The following is a 22,529-nucleotide window of genomic DNA, read 5'->3' on the forward strand; positions in this document are numbered from 1 at the left end:
GTCTAGGGTGTCAGGTAGGGTGGAGGTGATATGGTCCTTGACTAGTCTCTCAAAGCACTTCATGATGACGGAAGTGAGTGCTACGGGGCGGTAGTCATTTAGCTCAGTTACCTTAGCTTTCTTGGGAACAGGAACAATGGTGGCCCTCTTGAAGCATGTGGGAACAACAGACTGGGATAGGGATTGATTGAATATGTCCGTAAACACACCAGCCAGCTGGTCTGCGCATGCTCTGAGGGCGCCGATGGGGATGCCGTCTGGGCCTGCAGCCTGGGCCTGCAGCCTTGCGAGGGTTGACACGTTTAAATGTTTTCCTCACGTCGGCTGCAGTGCAGGAGAGTCCGCATGTTTTAGTTGCGGGCAGTGTCAGTGGCACTGTATTGTCCTCAAAGCGGGCAAAAAAGTTATTTAGTCTGCCTGGGAGCAAGACATCCTGGTCCATGACGGTGCTGGTTTTCTTTTTGTAATCCGTGATTGATTGTAGACCCTGCCACATACCTCTTGTGTCTGAGCCGTTGAATTGAGATTCTACTTTGTCTCTATACTGACGCTTAGCTTGTTTGATTGCCTTGCGGTGGGAATAGTTACACTGTATTCGGTCATGTTTCCAGTCACCTTGCCCTGATTAAAAGCAGTGGTTCACGCTGTCAGTTTCACGTGAATGCTGCCATCAATCCACGGTTTCTGGTTAGGGAATGTTTTAATCGTTGCAATGGGAACGACATCTTCAACGCACGTTCTAATGAACTCGCACACTGAATCAGCATATTCGTCAATGTTGTCGTCTGACGCAATACGGAACATATCCCAGTCCACGTGATGGAAGCAGTCTTGGAGTGTGGAATCAGATTGGTCGGACCAGCGTTGAACAGACCTCAGCGCGGGAGCTTCTTGTTTTAGTTTCTGTCTGTAGGCAGGGATCAACAAAATGGAGTCGTGGTCAGCTTTTCCGAAAGGAGGGCGGGGCAGGGCCTTATATGCGTCGCGGAAGTTGGAATAGCAATGATCCAAGGTTTTTCCAGCCCTGGTTGCGCAATCGATATGCTGATCAAATTGAGGGAGTCTTGTTTTCAGATTAGCCTTGTTAAAATCCCCAGCTACAATGAATGCAGCCTCCGGATATACGGATTCCAGTTTGCAAAGTGTCAAATAAAGTTCGTTCAGAGCCATCGATGTGTCTGCTTGGGGGGGAATATATACGGCTGTGATTATAATTGAAGAGAATTCCCTTGGTAGATAATGCGGTCTACATTTGATTGTGAGGAATTCTAAATCAGGTGAACAGAAGGACTTGAGTTCCTGTATGTTGTTTTGGCCACACCACGTCACGTTAACCATAAAGCATACGCCCCCCGCCCCTCTTCTTACCAGAAAGATGTTTGTTTCTGTCGGTGCGATGCGTGGAGAAACCAGCTGGCTGCACCGTCTCCGATAGCATCTCTCCAGTGAGCCATGTTTCTGTGAAGCAAAGAACGTTACAGTCTCTGATGTCCCTCTGGAATGCTACCCTTGCTTGGATTTCATCAACCTTGTTGTCAAGAGACTGGACATTGGCGAGGAGAATGCTAGGGAGTGGTGCACGATGTGCCCGTCTCCGGAGTCTGACCAGAAGATCGCTTCGTTTTCCCCTTTTTCGAAGTCGTTTTTTTGGGGTCGCCGGCTGGGATCCATTCCGTTGTCCTGGGTGAAAGGCAGAACACAGGATCCGCTTCGCGAAAGTCATATTCTTGGTCGTACTGATGGTGAGTTGACGCTGCTCTTATGTTCAGTAGTTCTTCTCGACTGTATGTAATGAAACCTAAGATGACCTGGGGTACCAATGTAAGAAATAACACGTAAAAAAACAAAAAACTGCATAGTTTCCTAGGAACGCGAAGCGAGGCGGCCATCTCTGTCTTGGCCATTATGGAGAGGTTGGAGTCTGTTTGATTGAATGTGTGGACAGGTGTCTTTTATACAGGTAACGAGTTCAAACAGGTGCAGTTAATACAGGTAATGAGTGGAGAACAGGAGGGCTTCTTAAAGAAAAACTAACAGGTCTGCGAGAGCCGGAATTCTTACTGGTTGGTAGGTGATCAAATACTTATGTCATGCAATAAAATGCTAACTAATTACTTAAAAATCATACAATGTGATTTTCTGGATTTTTGTTTTAGATTCCGTCTCTCACAGTTGAAGTGTACCTATGCTAAAAATTACAGACCTCTACATGCTTTCTAAGTATGAAAACCTGCAAAATCAGCAGTGTATAAAATACTTGTTCTCCCCACTGTAGGTCTGTAGCAGTTTGGGTCTAGAGTTTCTCCCCCTTTGAAGAGGGGGATAACCGTGGCAGCTTTCCAATCTTTGGGGATCTCAGACGACACAAAAGAGAGGTTGAACAGGCTGGTAATAGGGGTTGCAACACTTTTGGCTGATAATTTTAGAAAGAGAGGGTCTATGAATGAAGGTTTACAGCATAGGAACACACAGGTCGAGAGATCTGCATCTAGCTGACCTAGGGTTTTATCATTTGTCCAACAGTTGCAAGCAAGAGTTTCTATTGGACAAATTCAGGTATGTTTATCCCCGTTTCGTTCCATTTGCTTCCGTTTCAAAAGAAACGTTTTTCAACAGAATCGGCAGAATGAATACACCCCTGATCACGCGTAAACACAGTTCACTTTCATAGCATCCACATTTTATTCCTTCTCACATCTATGCGCTCTCCTTCTCTCACCTTTTCCCTTCGCTTATGGACTTCAATGCACCACACAGGCGAAAAAACCTTTCTAGGCCAAACGATCTCATAGCCGCTACACACAGCATTGTCACAGCATTGTCATCATATTCAACATAAAGTTGTCATAATTACTGCCTGCGGTCCAAACACGTAAAAGACACACCCTGTCCACTCAGCCCTCAAATAAGTGGACACTTCTGATGGCGTATCATGGATGTGTGACGAGTATACACTTGCAGGGCGAGGGGCGAAGGAGGCAGGAATGATTTTAAATGGACCACCATTGGCCGGAAATTTGTCACTCGTTCATCCCGCGATGATTGTGTTTTCAACCACCAGTAACTTGTGGGTGCTTTATATGTGCCCCAGTCAATTATGATTGCAAGTCTACATATATTAAATATATAATTATTAATTTACGCCTACTCTATGATAGCTAGCAAACGAATTAGCTAACGAAGGCCTGCCTAGCTGGAACTTCTGAAGAAGGAAAATGTTTTATTTCTACAATTTCCAAAAGATAACCAAACAAAAATGTGTTTGTGCCGTCATGTGCGTTAGTGGCACAATTTCCAACTTATTTGCATTCATTTTTACTTACACTTGTATGTTGACTTCTCCATTGATATTATTTTTACGTTTTGGCACTTTTCTTCAATCGTCACAAATTGAATTATGGGGAGTTTCAGGCCCCGGAGTGAACATAATTATACACTCACAAAGCCGACTAAAAACGAGGGCTGAGGGCCTCACGTGCAAACTTCCCTTGCTTGGCTAATTATTTGGACCACCCTCCAAGATGGCGACGGGGATACCCCAGGGGAATAAGGCAAGGGTAAGTGGACAAGGGGGTGTCTTTTCAGTGTTTGGACCGCAGCCACTGTGTAAGTCTATTGAAGGGGTTGAGAACCATGAGCTTCCTAGGTTTTGTATTGAATCAATGTACACAGAGGAGGACGGAAGCTAGCTTGTCCAGAAGCCACTCCTGCGTTGTCTTGGCTGTGTGCTTAGGGTCGTTGTCCTGTTGGAAGGTGATCCTTCACCCCAGTCTGACGTCCTGAGCGCTCTGGAGCAGGTTTTCATCAAGGTTCTGCTTCACCGTAGGGATGGTGCCAGGTTTCCTCCAGACGTGATGCTGCCACCACCATGCTTCACCGTAGGGATGGTGCCAGGTTTCCTCCAGACGTGATGCTGCCACCACCATGCTTCACCGTAGGGATGGTGCCAGGTTTCCTCCTGACGTGATGCTGCCACCACCATGCTTCACCGTAGGGATGGTGCCTGGTTTCCTCCAGATGTGACGCTTGGCATTCAGGCCAAATAGTTATTGAGAATCTTGATTCTCATGGTCTGAGTCCATTAGGTTCCTTTTGGCAAACTCCCAGCGGGCTGTCATGTGCCTTTTACTGAGGAGTGGCTTCGTCTGGCCACTCTACCATAAAGGGTTAGGGTTAGGGTTCATTCCCAGCGGGTTGTCATGTGCCTTTTACTGAGGAGTGGCTTCTTCTGGCCACTCTACCATAAAGGGTTAGGGTTAATTCCCAGCGGGTTGTCATGTGCCTTTTACTGAGGAGTGGCTTCGTCTGGCCACTCTACCATAAAGGGTTAGGGTTAGGGTTCATTCCCAGCGGGTTGTCATGTGCCTTTTACTGAGGAGTGGCTTCTTCTGGCCACTCTACCATAAAGGGTTAGGGTTAATTCCCAGCGGGTTGTCATGTGCCTTTTACTGAGGAGTGGCTTCGTCTGGCCACTCTTTATTTTTTATTTTATTTCACCTTTATTTAACCAGGTAGGCTAGTTGAGAACAAGTTCTCATTTGCAACTGTGACCTGGCCAAAATAAAGCATAGCAGTGTGAACAGACAACACAGAGTGGGCAGTCTATATACAATGTGTGCAAAAGGCATGAGGAGGTAGGCGAATAATACAATTTTGCAGATTAACACTGGAGTGATAAATGATCAGATGGTCATGTACAGGTAGAGATATTGGTGTGCAAAAGAGCAGAAAAGTAAATAAATAAAAAACAGTATAAAAACAGTATGGGAATGAGGTAGGTGAAAATGGGTGGGCTATTTACCAATAGACTATGTATAGCTGCAGCGATCGGTTAGCTGCTCGGATAGCTGATGTTTGAAGTTGGTGAGGGAGATAAAAGTCTCCAACTTCAGCGATTTTTGCAGTTTGTTCCAGTCACAGGCAGCAGAGTACTGGAACGAAAGGCGGCCAAATGAGGTGTTGGCTTTAGGGATGATCAGTGAGATACACCTGCTGGAGCGCGTGCTACGGATGGGTGTTGCCATCGTGACCAGTGAACTGAGATAAGGCGGAGCTTTACCTAGCATGGACTTGTAGATGACCTGGAGCCAGTGGGTCTGGCGACGAATATGTAGTGAGGGCCAGCCGACTAGAGCATACAAGTCGCAGTGGTGGGTGGTATAAGGTGCTTTAGTGACAAAACGGATGGCACAAAACGGATAGACTGCATCCAGTTTGCTGAGTAGAGTGTTGGAAGCCATTTTGTAGATGACATCGCCGAAGTCGAGGATCGGTAGGATAGTCAGTTTTACTAGGGTAAGCTTGGCGGCATGAGTGAAGGAGGCTTTGTTGCGGAATAGAAAGCCGACTCTTGATTTGATTTTCGATTGGAGATGTTTGATGTGAGTCTGGAAGGAGAGTTTGCAGTCTAGCCAGACACCTAGGTACTTATAGATGTCCACATATTCAAGGTCGGAACCATCCAGGGTGGTGATGCTAGTCGGGCATGCGGGTGCAGGCAGCGATCGGTTGAAAAGCATGCATTTGGTTTTACTCGCGTTTAAGAGCAGTTGGAGGCCACGGAAGGAGTGCTGTATGGCATTGAAGCTCGTTTGGAGGTTAGATAGCACAGTGTCCAATGACGGGCCGAAAGTATATAGAATGGTGTCGTCTGCGTAGAGGTGGATCAGGGAATCGCCCGCAGCATGAGCAACATCATTGATATATACAGAGAAAAGAGTCGGCCCGAGAATTGAACCCTGTGGCACCCCCATAGAGACTGCCAGAGGACCGGACAGCATGCCCTCCGATTTGACACACTGAACTCTGTCTGCAAAGTAATTGGTGAACCAGGCAAGGCAGTCATCCGGAAAACCGAGGCTATTGAGTCTGCCGATAAGAATATGGTGATTGACAGAGTCGAAAGCCTTGGCGAGGTCGATGAAGACGGCTGCACAGTACTGTCTTTTATCGATGGCGGTTATGATATCGTTTAGTACCTTGAGTGTAGCTGAGGTGCACCCGTGACCGGCTCGGAAACCAGATTGCACAGCGGAGAAGGTACGGTGGGATTCGAGATGGTCAGTGACCTGTTTGTTGACTTGGCTTTCGAAGACCTTAGATAGGCAGGTCAGGATGGATATAGGTCTATAACAGTTTGGGTCCAGGGTGTCTCCCCCTTTGAAGAGGGGGATGACTGCGGCAGCTTTCCAATCCTTGGGGATCTCAGACGATATGAAAGAGAGGTTGAACAGGCTGGTAATAGGGGTTGCGACAATGGCGGCAGATAGTTTCAGAAATAGCGGGTCCAGATTGTCAAGCCCAGCTGATTTGTACGGGTCCAGGTTTTGCAGCTCTTTCAGAACATCTGCTATCTGGATTTGGGTAAAGGAGAACCTGGAGAGGCTTGGGCGAGGAGCTGCGGGGGGGGGGCAGAGCTGTTGGCCGAGGTTGGAGTAGCCAGGCGGAAGGCATGGCCAGCCGTTGAGAAGTGCTTATTGAAGTTTTCGATAATCATGGATTTATCGGTGGAGACCGTGTTACTTAGCCTCAGTGCATTGGGCAGCTGGGAGGAGGTGCTCTTGTTCTCCATGGACTTCACAGTGTCCCAGAACTTTTTGGAGTTGGAGCTACAGGATGCAAACTTCTGCCTGAAGAAGCTGGCCTTAGCTTTCCTGACTGACTGCGTGTATTGGTTCCTTACTTCCCTAAACAGTTGCATATCACGGGGGCTATTCGATGCTAATGCAGTCCGCCACAGGATGTTTTTGTGCTGGTCGAGGGCCGTCAGGTCTGGAGTGAACCAAGGGCTGTATCTGTTCTTGGTTCTGCATTCTTTGAACAGAGCATGCTTATCTAAAATGGTGAGGAAGTTACTTTTAAAGAATGACCAGGCATCCTCAACTGACGGGATGAGGTCAATGTCCTTCCAGGATACCCAGGCCAGGTCGATTAGAAAGGCCTGCTCACAGAAGTGTTTTAGGGAGCGTTTGACAGTGATGAGGGGTGGTCGTTTGACTGTGGCTCCGTGGCGGATACAGGCAATGAGGCAGTGGTCGCTGAGATCCTGGTTGAAGACAGCGGAGGTGTATTTGGAGGGCCAGTTGGTCAGGATGACGTCTATGAGGGTGCCCTTGTTTACAGAGTTAGGGTTGTACCTGGTGGGTTCCTTGATGATTTGAGTGAGATTGAGGGCATCTATCTTAAATTGTAGGACTGCCGGGGTGTTAAGCATATCCCAGTTTAGGTCACCTAACAGAACAAACTCTGAAGCTAGATGGGGGGCGATCAATTCACAAATGGTGTCCAGGGCACAGCTGGGAGCTGAGGGTGGTCGGTAGCAGGCGGCAACAGTGAGAGACTTATTTCTGGAGAGAGTCATTTTCAAAATTAGTAGTTCAAACTGTTTGGGTATGGACCTGGAAAGTATGACATTACTTTGCAGGCTATCTCTGCAGTAGACTGCGACTCCGCCCCCTTTGGCAGTTCTATCTTGACGGAAGATGTTATAGTTGGGTATGGAAATCTCTGAATTTTTGGTGGCCTTCCTGAGCCAGGATTCAGACACGGCAAGGACATCAGGGTTAGCAGAGTGTGCTAAAGCAGTGAGTAAAACAAACTTAGGGAGGAGGCTTCTGATGTTGACATGCATAAAACCAAGGCTTTTTCGATCACAGAAGTCAACAAATGAGAGTACCTTGGGACATGCAGGGCCTGGGTTTACCTCCACATCACCCGCGGAACAGAGAAGGAGTAGTATGAGGGTGCGGCTAAAGGCTATCAAAACTGGTCGCCTAGAGCGTTGGGGGCAGAGGATAAGAGGAGCAGGTTTCTGGGCATGGTAGAATATATTCAGGGCATAATGCGCAGACAGGGGTATGGTGGGGCCATACAGCGGAGGTAAGCCCAGGCACTGGGTGATGATGAGAGAGGTTGTATCTCTGGACATGCTGGTTGTAATGGGTGAGGTCACCGCATGTGTGGGGGGTGGGACAAAGGAGGTAACAGGGGTATGAAGAGTGGAACTAGGGCCTCCATTGTGAACTAAAACAATGATAACTAACCTGAACAACAGTATACAAGGCATATTGACATTTGAGAGAGACATACAGCGAGGCATACAGTAATCACAGGTGTTGAATTGGGAAAGCTAGCTAAAAACAGTTGGCGAGGCTAATCAGCTAGCACAACAAACAGCAGGTAAAATGGCGTTGACTAGGCAACTGGGCCGACAGATAAAACAAACAAGCAGAATGGAGTACCGTGATTAATGGACAGTCCAGTGTGCGTCAGCTATGTAGCCAAGAGATCAGTGTCCAGGGGGCAGCGGTGGATGGGCAGGGAAGCTGGACTGGCGAGTGTTATCCAGGTTTAAAAAGAAACTAACAATGACTAAATAGCTTGTAGCTAGTTAGCTGGTTAGCGTCTGGAGGTTCTTGAGTGAGTCATAAAAATACAATTAAAATTAAAAGTAATAGCGATTCCGTATCACAGTGGGTGAGGCAGGTTTCCGGAAGGTATAAACAAAATAAAAATCAAAAAGAGATAGAAAGTAAATGGGTTCAGAGAGTGTTTGGGACGCGGTGATTCAGACGGATAGCAGGCCTGTGCTAACAAGCTAACAGTTCGTAGGCCCGGGCTAGACAAGCTAGCCGTTAGCAGGCCGAATTAGCAAGCAGGGAGATAGCGAGGGCTAGAGAGTTAACCTTTGGGGGACGTTGCGATGGGGTGAGTCTGTTTATTCCTCTTCATGCGGTGACATCGACAGACCGGTCGTGGGCCTGGGTAATTGTAGCCCAGGAGTATGCTACAGGTGCTCTAGTATGCTAGGTGAGCTGGAGACACAGCGTTTCAGAAAGCTCGCGGGCCTTGGCCAGCAGATGGATCTTTGGCGATGTCGCAACGGAAAAGCCTGTTGAAACCACCTCGGACGATTATGTCGGCGGACCAGTCGTGATGGATCGGCGGGGCTCCGTGTCGGCAGTAAAGGGTCCAGGCCAATTGGCAAAAGAGGTATTGTTGGACCTCTTCGGCTAGTCGGAGATGGGCTTAGCTCGAGGCTAGCTCAAGGCTAACTAGTGCTTGCTTTGGGGCAGAGACGTTAGCCAGGAGTAGCCACACGGATTGCAGCTAGCTAGTTGCGATGATCCGGTGTAAAGGTTCAGAGCTTGCGGTAGGAATCCGGAGATGTGGTAGAGAAAAAGCAGTCTGATATGCTCTGGGTTGATGTCGCGCTGGTGTCCTAGTTAGCTTTGAAGACCACTAGCAGTGGCTAACTGAGTACTAGCTAGTAGCTAGTTAGCTGGCTAGCTTCTGATGGGGGTTCCGGTTCTAAAGTATAGAAAAAGCAGATCCGTACCACATGGGTGATGCAGGTTGCAGGAGAGTATATTCAGCCTATAGTTGGAAAGTGAGATTAAAATATGTTACAAATATATACAGAATAAAACGAGGAAAACTATATTTACACCAGACAGGACGGGACAAGACAAAACACACGTCCGACTACTACGCCATCTTGGAGCAGACTCTACCATAAAGGGTTAGGGTTAGGGTTCATTCCCAGGGGGTTGTCATGTGCCTTGTACTGAGGAGTGGCTTCGTCTGGCCACTCTACCATAAAGGCCTGATTGGTGGAGTACTGCAGAGATGGTTATCCTTCTGGAAGGTTCTCCCATCTCCACAGAGGAACTCCTTAGGAGCTCTATCAGAGTGACCACCAGTTTGGTGGTTCCAAACGTCTTCCACTTAAGAATGATGGAGGCCACTGTGTTCTTGGGGACCTTCAGTGCTGCATACATTTTTTGGTACCCTTCCTCAGATCTGTGCCTCGACATGGTCTTGTCTCGGAACTCTACGGATAATTCCTTCGACCTCATGGCTTGGTTTTTGCCAAGCACTATTTACTGTGGGGCCTTATATAGACAGGTGTGTGCCTTTCCAAATCATGTCCAATCAGTAGAATTTACCATAGGTGGACGCCAATCAAGTTGTAGAAACATTTCAAGGAAGATCAATGGAAACAGGATGCGCCTGAGTTCAATTTCCAGTCTCATAGCAAAGGGTCTGAATACTTATGTAAATAAGGTATTTCTTTTTACATTTTTTATAAAAATTTTGAAATGTCTAAATACCTGTTTTTGCTTTGTCTATATGGGGTAGGGTGTGTATAGTTTGATGAGGATTTTTTATTTATTTAATCCATTTAGAATAAAGATGTAATTTAACAAAATGTCAAAAAAATCACAGAGTCTGAATACTTTCCAAATGCACTGTATAATTGTGTGTGTGTGTGTGTGTGTGTGTGTGTGTGTGTGTGTGTGTGTGTGTGTGTGTGTGTGTGTGTGTGTGTGTGTGTGTGTGTGTGTGTGTGTGTGTGTGTGTAGGGATGACACCACTGATTGCCTGGCTGATGGTGTTTCTCTGTGATCTGACAGCAGGTAATGTAATTCTGCACCCTATTTTATTTTTACCTTTATTTTACTAGGCAGTTAAGAACACATTCTTATTCTTATTTATTTAACCATTATTTAACCAGGAAGGGCTCATTGAGATTAAAATCTATTTCTCAAGAGCGCCCTGGCCAAGATAGGCAGCACCAAGTCATTACAAAAAAATTACAGACAGACAACATGAAAAACTACAAGTAATCTAGTAAAAACCATTGAATTCGCAAGAGTATAAAACAGCAAATTGAAAACATTGACAGGTCAGGGAATCAGCCTCAAAATCCTTCATCAGTGATTTAAAATACCAAGTTCTTCCAGTTTAAAAGTATTTTGTAAGGTGTTCCAAGACAATGGCGAGTGCATAAAAGCCCTTTTACCAAATTCAGTTTGGAACAGTTAGCAGCAGTCCAGCGAACGAATAGAGTACCCACCACATTTCTGAACAATAAAAATGCACAAATAAAAAGGTAGTAAACCCAAAATGGCTTTGTAAATAAAAGTATACCAGTGACTGAGCCTACGAGTGACTAGAGAAGGCCAGCCAACCCTGGTATACAAAGTGCAGTGGTGCGTAAGGGTTTTGCAGTTTAAAAGAAATCTCAAAGTGCCACGATAAAGAGTGTCAATTGATGTCAAACACTGAGCGGAAGCATTCATATATAAAATATCCCCATAGTCTAGTAAAGGCATAAATGTAGCTGATACTAGCCTCCTTCTGGCTTCAAAAGAAAAACAGGCCTTATTCCTAAAATAAAATCCCAATATCAGCTTCAATTTTTTTGTAAATTGTTGAATATGCAATTTAAAAGAGAGGCCATCATCAATTAAAATTCCAAGATATTTATTTACATTTACATTTAAGTCATTTAGCAGACGCTCTTATCCAGAGCGACTTACAAATTGGTGCATTCACCTTATGACATCCAGTGGAACAGTCACTTTACAATAGTGCATCTAAATCTTAAAGGGGGGTGAGAAGGATTACTTATCCTATCCTAGGTATTCCTTAAAGAGGTGGGGTTTCAGGTGTCTCCGGAAGGTGGTGATTGACTCCGCTGTCCTGGCGTCGTGAGGGAGTTTGTTCCACCATTGGGGGGCCAGAGCAGCGAACAGTTTTGACTGGGCTGAGCGGGAGCTGTACTTCCTCAGTGGTAGGGAGGCGAGCAGGCCAGAGGTGGATGAACGCAGTGCCCTTGTTTGGGTGTAGGGCCTGATCAGAGCCTGGAGGTACTGAGGTGCCGTTCCCCTCACAGCTCCGTAGGCAAGCACCATGGTCTTGTAGCGGATGCGAGCTTCAACTGGAAGCCAGTGGAGAGAGCGGAGGAGCGGGGTGACGTGAGAGAACTTGGGAAGGTTGAACACCAGACGGGCTGCGGCGTTCTGGATGAGTTGAAGGGGTTTAATGGCACAGGCAGGGAGCCCAGCCAACAGCGAGTTGCAGTAATCCAGACGGGAGATGACAAGTGCCTGGATTAGGACCTGCGCCGCTTCCTGTGTGAGGCAGGGTCGTACTCTGCGGATGTTGTAGAGCATGAACCTACAGGAACGGGCCACCGCCTTGATGTTAGTTGAGAACGACAGGGTGTTGTCCAGGATCACGCCAAGGTTCTTAGCGTTCTGGGAGGAGGACACAATGGAGTTGTCAACCGTGATGGCGAGATCATGGAACGGGCAGTCCTTCCCCGGGAGCAAGAGCAGCTCCGTCTTGCCGAGGTTCAGCTTGAGGTGGTGATCCGTCATCCATACTGATATGTCTGCCAGACATGCAGAGATGCGATTCGCCACCTGGTCATCAGAAGGGGGAAAGGAGAAGATTAATTGTGTGTCGTCTGCATAGCAATGATAGGAGAGACCATGTGAGGTTATGACAGAGCCAAGTGACTTGGTGTATAGTGAGAATAGGAGAGGGCCTAGAACAGAGCCCTGGGGGACACCAGTGGTGAGAGCGCATGGTGAGGCGCATTCTCGCCACGCCACCTGGTAGGAGCGACCTGTCAGGTAGGACGCAATCCAAGCGTGGGCCGCGCCGGAGATGCCCAACTCGGAGAGGGTGGAGAGGAGGATCTGATGGTTCACAGTATCGAAGGCAGCCGATAGGTCTAGAAGGATGAGCGCCTCCGTGATACAGCGAAGAGCAGTCTCAGTTGAATGACTAGTCTTGAAACCTGACTGATTTGGATCAAGAAGGTCATTCAGAGAGAGATAGCGGGAGAGCTGGCCAAGGACGGCACGTTCAAGAGTTTTGGAGAGAAATGAAAGAAGGGATACTGGTCTGTAGTTGTTGACATCGGAGGGATCGAGTGTAGGTTTTTTCAGAAGGGGTGCAACTCTCGCTCTCTTGAAGACGGAAGGGACGTAGCCAGCGGTCAGGGATGAGTTGATGAGCGAGGTGAGGTAAGGCAGAAGGTCTCCGGAAATGGTCTGGAGAAGAGAGGAGGGGATAGGGTCAAGCGGGCAGGTTGTTGGGCGGCCGGCCGTCACAAGACGCGAGATTTCATCTGGAGAGAGAGGGGAGAAAGAGGTCAGAGCACAGGGTAGGGCAGTGTGAGCAGAACCAGCGGTGTCGTTTGACTTAACAAACGAGGATCGGATGTCGTCGATCTTCTTTTCAAAATGGTTGACGAAGTCGTCTGCAGAGAGGGAGGAGGGGGGGGGAGGGGGAGGAGGATTCAGGAGGGAGGAGAAGGTGGCAAAGAGCTTCCTAGGGTTAGAGGCAGATGCTTGGAATTTAGAGTGGTAGAAAGTGGCTTTAGAAGCAGAGACAGAGGAGGAAAATGTAGAGAGGAGGGAGTGAAAGGATGCCAGGTCCGCAGGGAGGCGAGTTTTCCCCCATTTCCGCTCGGCTGCCCGGAGCCCTGTTCTGTGAGCTCGCAATGAGTCGTCGAGCCACGGAGCGGGAGGGAGGACCGAGCCGGCCTGGAGGATAGGGGACATAGAGAGTCAAAGGATGCAGAAAGGGAGGAGAGGAGGGTTGAGGAGGCAGAATCAGGAGATAGGTTGGAGAAGGTTTGAGCAGAGGGAAGAGATGATAGGATGGAAGAGGAGAGAGTAGCGGGGGAGAGAGAGGGAAGGTTGGGACGGCGCGATACCATCCGAGTAGGGGCAGTGTGGGAGGTGTTGGATGAGAGCGAGAGGGAAAAGGATACAAGGTAGTGGTCGGAGACTTGGAGGGGAGTTGCAATGAGGTTAGTGGAAGAACAGCATCTAGTAAAGATGAGGTCGAGCGTATTGCCTGCCTTGTGAGTAGGGGGGGGAAGGTGAGAGGGTGAGGTCAAAAGAGGAGAGGAGTGGAAAGAAGGAGGCAGAGAGGAATGAGTCAAAGGTAGACGTGGGGAGGTTAAAGTCGCCCAGAACTGTGAGAGGTGAGCCGTCCTCAGGAAAGGAGCTTATCAAGGCATCAAGCTCATTGATGAACTCTCCGAGGGAACCTGGAGGGCGATAAATGATAAGGATGTTAAGCTTGAAAGGGCTGGTAACTGTGACAGCATGGAATTCAAAGGAGGCGATAGACAGATGGGTAAGGGGAGAAAGAGAGAATGACCACTTGGGAGAGATGAGGATCCCGGTGCCACCACCCCGCTGACCAGAAGCTCTCGGGGTGTGCGAGAACACGTGGGCGGACGAAGAGAGAGCAGTAGGAGTAGCAGTGTTGTCTGTGGTGATCCATGTTTCCGTCAGTGCCAAGAAGTCGAGGGACTGGAGGGAGGCATAGGCTGAGATGAACTCTGCCTTGTTGGCCGCAGATCGGCATTTCCAGAGGCTACCGGAGACCTGGAACTCCACGTGGGTCGTGCGCGCTGGGACCACCAGATTAGGGTGGCCGCGGCCACGCGGTGTGGAGCGTTTGTATGAGGTTACAACCTCTATCTCCTTGGCCTGACAGGTAGTAATAGGTGAAAGGTTCAGAGGTCTATTTTTTGTATTAGAAAACACCATTAGTTTAGTTTAGTCAGTATTGAGGATAAGCTTCAATTCACACAAGGTATGTTGAACAGTATAAAAAGCAGTTTGCAAGTTCTGGGAAGCTTTTGCAAGAGACGAGGCACAACAGTAAATAACAGTATCATCAGCATAAAAATGAAGTTGTGCATTTTGGACATTTTTGTCTAAATAATTTATATAAATAGTGAATAAGAGAGGACCATGTACAGAGCCTTGGGGCACACCATTCAAGACATACAATTTAACAGACATAAGCCCATCAAATTGAGTGCACTGCATTCTATCAGACAGATAGTTAGCAAACCATGCAACTGCATGCTCCAAAAGACCTACACTCGACAATCTCTGCCTTAGTATAGCATGATGAACTGTATCAAAAGCCTTAGAGAAATCAATAAAAAGTGAGACAGTGCTATTTTTTGTCAAGGGCTTCAGTGATATCATTTAAAACCTTCATGGCTGCTGTAATTGTGCTATGCTTCTTCCTGAAGCCCGATTGGTATATTGATGAAATAGAGTTAGTAAATAAAAACTCTTTTAGCTGTTCACTTACAAGGGTTTCAAGTATTTTCTATGACGGCCTAGGAACAGTGGGTTAACTGCCTTGTTCAGGGGCAGAACAACACATTTACATTTACATTTAAGTCATTTAGCAGACGCTCTTATCCAGAGCGACTTACAAATTGGTGCATTCACCTTATGACATCCAGTGGAACAGTCACTTTACAATAGTGCATCTAAATCTTAAAGGGGGGGGGGGGTGAGAGGGATTACTTATCCTATCCTAGGTATTCCTTAAAGAGGTGGGGTTTCAGGTGTCTCCGGAAGGTGGTGATTGACTCCGCTGTCCTGGCGTCGTGAGGGAGTATGTTCCACCATTGGGGGGCCAGAGCAGCGAACAGTTTTGACTGGGCTGAGCCTATACAGCAATCTGTGTGCTGTGGCATAGCTCCGGTCCCGTAGCGCCTGTCCCGTGGGTTAACTGCCTTGTTCAGTGGCAGAACAACAGATTTGTTCCTTGATCTCAGTGATTCGATCTTGCAACCTTTGGGACCGCTGGTCCCATAGCTCCGGTCCCATAGCTCTGGTCCCATAGCTCCGGTCCCATAGCTCCGGTCCCATAGCTCTGGTCCCATAGCTCCGGTCCCATAGTGCCGGTCCCATAGCTCCGGTCCCATAGCTCCGGTCCCATAGCTCCGGTCCCATAGCTCCGGTCCCATAGCTCCGGTCCCATAGCTCCAGTCCCGTACCGCTGGTCCCATAGCTCCGGTCCCATAGCTCCAGTCCCATAGCGCCGGTCCCATAACGCCGGTCCCATAGCTCCGGTCCCGTAGTGACCGGAGAAACACGGCTGGCGCTGTGCATGCACACAATAATATGAGTATTGTGAAAAGTTATATTCTGTCACGCCCTGACCTTAGAGATCCTTATTATTCTCTATGTTTGGTTAGGTCAGGGTGTGACTCGGGTGGGAAAGTCTATGTTTTCTATTTCTTTTCTTTTTACCGAGTGTGGTTCCCAATCAGCTGTCTATAGTCTCTGATTGGGGATCATATATAGGTTGTCATGTTCCTTCAGGGTTTTGTGGGGGTGATGTTTTCTGTTTAGTGCCTGAGAACTGTTCGCTTTCCCTTTGTCATTTTCCTTTAGGGTTTTGTGGGGTGTTTAGTGTCTGAGAACTGTTTGCTTTCCCTTTGTCATTTTCCTTTAGGGTTTTGTGGGGTGTTTAGTGTCTGAGAACTGTTCGCTTTCCCTTTGTTATTTTCCTTTAGGGTTTTGTGGGGTGTTTAGTGTCTGAGAACTGTTCGCTTTCCCTTTGTTATTTTGTTTCAGTGTTTTTTGCGAATAAAATCATGAACACTTTCCACGCTGCACTTTGGTCCACTCCTTTCGACGAGAGCAGATTCATATAATAGTTTGGTTGAAATGTTTACAAGAAGAACGATTGAATTAATAATCTTGTTTACATGACAAGTCTGAAATCAGGCTAATTTACAGGATTTTGAAAAATTAGCAAAATCTCCAATCTAAATAATGGTTCTACCATTTGGAGAAACCGATTTGATTCTGAGTTCGAACATATAAAGTTTGTCTGGGAAAACTATTTCCATTCACTTCACTCGTGCATAAACATAGAGGGAGGCTTGCGCTGCTGGTGCTGGCACACGCTCAGAACTGAAGCATATCAGACAATCTGGCAAGGTTGATATCAAGATTTTAATTTGGTAACATTGCACAGTGTGACATACATGAGATAATCGTAAAAGACTGAATCCGAGGTACAGTCTGCAAATGACTTAAAAGGAAGGAGCACAGATACGCTGATAGGTAAGAGGGAGGAGCACAGATACGCTGATAGGTAAGAGGGAGGAGCACAGATACGCTGATAGGTAAGAGGGAGGAGCACAGATACGCTGATAGGTAGGAGGGAGGAGCACAGATACGCTGATAGGTAAGAGGGAGGAGCACAGATACGCTGATAGGTAAGAGGGAGGAGCACAGATACGCTGATAGGTAAGAGGGAGGGCACAGATACGCTGATAGTAAGAGGGAGGAGCACAGATACGCTGATAGGTAAGAGGGAGGAGCACAGATACGCTGATAGGTAAGAGGGAGGAGCACAGATACGCTGATAGGTAAGAGGGAGGAGCACAGATACGCTGATAGGTAAGAGGGAGGAGCACAGATACGCTGATAGGTAAGAGGGAGGAGCACAGATACGCTGATAGGTAAGAGGGAGGAGCACAGATACGCTGATAGGTAAGAGGGAGGAGCACAGATACGCTGATAGGTAAGAGGGAGGAGCACAGATACGCTGATAGGTAAGAGGGAGGAGCACAGATACGCTGATAGGTAAGAGGGAGGAGCACAGATACGCTGATAGGTAAGAGGGAGGAGCACAGATAGGTAGGTAAGGGAGGGAGGAGCACAGATACGCTGATAGGTAAGAGGGAGGAGCACAGATACGCTGATAGGTAGGAGGGAGGAGCACAGATACGCTGATAGGTAAGAGGGAGGAGCACAGATACGCTGATAGGTAAGAGGGAGGAGCACAGATACGCTGATAGGTAAGAGGGAGGAGCACAGATACGCTGATAGGTAAGAGGGAGGAGCACAGATACGCTGATAGGTAAGAGGGAGGAGCACAGATACGCTGATAGGTAAGAGGGAGGAGCACAGATACGCTGATAGGTAAGAGGGAGGAGCACAGATACGCTGATAGGTAAGAGGGAGGAGCACAGATACGCTGATAGGTAAGAGGGAGGAGCACAGATACGCTGATAGGTAGGAGGGAGGAGCACAGATACGCTGATAGGTAAGAGGGAGGAGCACAGATACGCTGATAGGTAGGAGGGAGGAGCACAGATACGCTGATAGGTAAGAGGGAGGAGCACAGATACGCTGATAGGTAAGAGGGAGGAGCACAGATACGCTGATAGGTAAGAGGGAGGAGCACAGATACGCTGATAGGTAGGAGGGAGGAGCACAGATACGCTGATAGGTAAGAGGCAGGAGCACAGATACGCTGATAGGTAGGGGGAGGAGCACAGATACGCAGATACATCTTCGACGCATTAGAACGTGCGTCGAAGATGTTGTTCCCATAGCAACGATAAAAACATTAACCAGAAACCGTGGATTGATGGCAGCATTCGCATGAAACTGAAAGCGCGAACCACTGCTTTTATTCAGGGCAAGGTGTCTGGCAACATGACTGAATACAAACAGTGCAGCTATTCCCTCCGCAAGGCTATTAAACAAGCTAAGCGTCAGTACAGAGACAAAGTGGAATCTCAATTCAACGGCTCAGACACAAGAGGCATGTGGCAGGGTCTACAGTCAATCACGGACTACAAGAAGAAACCCAGCCCAGTCACGGACCAGGATGTCTTGCTCCCAGGCAGACTAAATAACTTTTTTGCCCGCTTCGAGGACAATACAGTGCCACTGACACTGCCACGGCCTGACGAAAACATGCGGTCTCTCCTTCACTGCAGCTGAGGTGAGTAAGACATTTAAACGTGTTAACCCTGGCAAGGCTGCAGGCCCAGACGGCATCCCCAGCCGCGCCCTCAGAGCATGCGCAGACCAGCTGGCCGGTGTGTTTACGGACATATTCAATCAATCCCTATACCAGTCTGCTGTTCCCACATGCTTCAAGAGGGCCACCATTGTTCCTGTTCCCAAGAAAGCTAAGGTAACTGAGCTAAACGACTACCGCCCAGTAGCACTCACTTCCGTCATCATGAAGTGCTTTGAGAGACTAGTCAAGGACCATATCACCTCCACCCTACCTGACACCCTAGACCCACTCCAATTTGCTTACCGCCCAAATAGGTCCACAGACGATGCAATCTCAACCACACTGCACACTGCCCTAACCCATCTGGACAAGAGGAATACCTATGTGAGAATGCTGTTCATCGACTACAGCTCGGCATTCAACACCATAGTACCCTCCAAGCTCGTCATCAAGCTCGAGACCCTGGGTCTCGACCCCGCCCTGTGCAACTGGGTACTGGACTTCCTGACGGGCCGCCCCCAGGTGGTGAGGGTAGGCAACAACATCTCCTCCCCGCTGATCCTCAACACGGGGGCCCCACAAGGGTGCGTTCTGAGCCCTCTCCTGTACTCCCTGTTCACCCACGACTGCGTGGCCATGCACGCCTCCAACTCAATCATCAAGTTTGCGGACGACACAACAGTGGTAGGCTTGATTACCAACAACGACGAGACGGCCTACAGGGAGGAGGTGAGGGCCCTCGGAGTGTGGTGTCAGGAAAATAACCTCACACTCAACGTCAACAAAACTAAGGAGATGATTGTGGACTTCAGGAAACAGCAGAGGGAACACCCCCCTATCCACATCGATGGAACAGTAGTGGAGAGGGTAGCAAGTTTTAAGTTCCTCGGCATACACATCACAGACAAACTGAATTGGTCCACTCACACTGACAGCGTCGTGAAGAAGGCGCAGCAGCGCCTCTTCAACCTCAGGAGGCTGAAGAAATCCGGCTTGTCACCAAAAGCACTCACAAACTTCTACAGATGCACAATCGAGAGCATCCTGGCGGGCTGTATCACCGCCTGGTACAGCAACTGCTCCGCCCTCAACCGTAAGGCTCTCCAGAGGGTAGTGAGGACTGCACAACGCATCACCGGGGGCAAACTACCTGCCCTCCAGGACACCTACACCACCCGATGTTACAGGAAGGCCATAAAGATCATCAAGGACATCAACCACCCGAACCACTGCCTGTTCACCCCGCTATCATCCAGAAGGCGAGGTCAGTACAGGTGCATCAAAGCTGGGACCGAGAGACTGAAAAACAGCTTCTATCTCAAGGCCATCAGACTGTTAAACAGCCACCACTAACATTGAGTGGCTGCTGCCAACACACTGTCATTGACACTGACCCAACTCCAGCCACTTTAATGATGGGAATTGATGGGAAATGATGTAAATATATCACTAGCCACATTAAACAATGCTACCTTATATAATGTACTTACCCTACATTATTCATCTCATATGCATACGTATATACTGTACTCTACATCATCGACTGCATCCTTATGTAATACATGTATCACTAGCCACTTTAACTATGCCACTTTGTTTATTTGTCTACATACTCATCTCATATGTATATACTGTACTCGATACCATCTACTGTATGCTGCTCTGTACCATCACTCATTCATATATCCTTATGTACATATTCTTTATCCCCTTACACTGTGTATAAGACAGTAGTTTTGGAATTGTTAGTTAGATTACTTGTTGGTTATCACTGCATTGTCGGAACTAGAAGCACAAGCATTTCGCTACACTCGCATTAACATCTGCTAACCATATGTATGTGACAAATAAAATTAGATTTGATTTGATTTGATTTTGATTTGAGGGAGGAGCACAGATATGCTGATAGGTAAGAGGGAGGACACCTTCACTATCCATAACACCTTCACTATCCATAACACCTTCACTATCCATAACACCTTCACTATCCATAACACCTTCACTATCCATAACACCTTCACTATCCATAACACCTTCACTATCCATAACACCTTCACTATCCATAACACCTTCACTATCCATAACACCTTCACTATCCATAACACCTTCACTATCCATAACACCTTCACTATCCATAACACCTTCACTATCCATAACACCTTCACTATCCATAACACCTTCACTATCCATAACACCTTCACTATCCATAACACCTTCACTATCCATAACACCTTCACTATCCATAACACCTTCACTATCCATAACACCTTCACTATCCATAACACCTTCACTCCATCCATAACACCTTCACTATCCATAACACCTTCACTATCCATAACACCTTCACTATCCATAACACCTTCATTATCCATAACACCTTCACTATCCATAACACCTTCACTATCCATAACACCTTCACTATCCATAACACCTTCACTATCCATAACACCTTCACTATCCATAACACCTTCACTATCCATAACACCTTCACTATCCATAACACCTTCATTATCCATAACACCTTCACTATCCATAACACCTTCACTATCCATAACACCTACACTATCCATAACACCTTCACTATCCATAACACCTTCATTATCCATAACACCTTTATCAAAAACAATGCTAAGAAAACACACAGATAAAGACCGCTGAAGGCTTGTGGATCTGGTTTGGGTTAGCTCTGATTCTGTGTGTGTGTGTGTGTGTGTGTGTGTGTGTGTGTAGGGGTGGAGCGTCCTGAGGTGATGTGTCGTCGGTCCTGTGAGGAGCTGAATGATCTGTTATCAGAGCTGCATGGCCTCCACATCGTTACCACTAGTCTGCTGCACGACCTTCAGAGAGCTGTAAGACACACAGACACATACAGACAGGGTTGGCTAGGAATTTGTTACAGTTACTGGTTACCTGTCCTAACTAGTAATCAGTAATGTAACTTTTGGATTACTCAAAATCAGTAACGTAATCTGATTACATTCAGTTACTTTTAGATTACTTTCCCCTTAAGAGGCATTAGAAGACAACAATGTATGTAACCAATTGAACCACATCTATTGCAGGATAAATCAATGTTAATGTTTACATAGCTGGCCATACATGGATGTTAAATGTTACTTTATGGATTGGTTAAGTAGGCTTCTACTTACACACCCATGATATCAACATCATACATGGATGTTAAATGTTACTTTATGGATTGGTTAAGTAGGCTTCTACTTACACACCCATGATATCAACATCATACATGGATGTTAAATGTTACTTTATGGATTGGTTAAGTAGGCTTCTTCTGACCCACCGCTTTCTACTACATATAATAACATGATTCAATTATATCTTTACATTAAAAACCAAAGTCTATCAGTATTCTACTCATTCCAATAAATGTTATACCCCTTGATCTTCAAGAACAGGACTTGGAAATATGGAAGTATTGATTAGCCTAATAGTTTTACCTGAGCATGACCCACCTGAGCGTAGCTACTCTGTTGTTTATGATTTAGTTGTCATGGAGAACTGAATGGGCTCATTGATTAAAGTTGAAAAATAAATGCCTCACTCATGGAATGGCTTTGAGCACTACTGAAAAGTGCTATTTACATGTGAATAATGAATACGCTTCATTTGCTACAGGCCTATTGTTGAACTTTGTGTTGGTGACACTTTGATATCTTGATAATATGCAGCTGTTTAAAGGGCAAGTCCACAGATGAAACAATAACAAAACAACCTCCCCGCTTCTGTTTTGGTAAAAAGCTGAGGGATGGGCCTGGAGAAATGTAACCACTCTCAGAGTAATAGACAGAGCTGTGGATGCAAGGACTGTTTTGGTAAAAAGCTGAGGGATGGGCCTGGAGAAATGTAACCACTCTCAGAGTAATAGACAGAGCTGTGGAAGCAAGGACTGACCATCCAGGATATCAACACTATTGTTTTAACCATGTTTTGAGGCTGTACAGTGTTTGATTACATTTAATGTTTACAAACATTGGAGGGAAAAAATATATATCTTGGGTTCTCATGGAGTGTGACGCACACACACACACACACACACACACACACACACACACACACACACACACACACACACACACACACACACACACACACACACACACACACACACACACACA

At 47.0% G+C, this 22,529-nt stretch overlaps 1 protein-coding gene across 2 annotated transcripts in view; it reads left to right on the top strand.

Moving 5' to 3' along the window:
- Window positions 1-22,529, top strand: part of LOC124020951 (thrombospondin-2-like) — a 77,473-nt gene that overhangs the window by 2,872 nt on the left and 52,072 nt on the right. For both annotated transcript variants that reach the window (XM_046336266.1, XM_046336267.1), the window contains exons 2-3: window positions 10,365-10,418; window positions 21,124-21,242. In XM_046336266.1, coding sequence (XP_046192222.1) covers window positions 10,367-10,418; window positions 21,124-21,242 — 171 coding nt within the window. In that variant the 5' untranslated portion in view covers window positions 10,365-10,366. The remainder of the gene's footprint in view (window positions 1-10,364; window positions 10,419-21,123; window positions 21,243-22,529) is intronic.

The sequence above is a fragment of the Oncorhynchus gorbuscha genome, unplaced genomic scaffold (assembly GCF_021184085.1).
Source record: "Oncorhynchus gorbuscha isolate QuinsamMale2020 ecotype Even-year unplaced genomic scaffold, OgorEven_v1.0 Un_scaffold_1005, whole genome shotgun sequence".
Classification (NCBI taxonomy): Eukaryota; Metazoa; Chordata; class Actinopteri; order Salmoniformes; family Salmonidae; genus Oncorhynchus; species Oncorhynchus gorbuscha.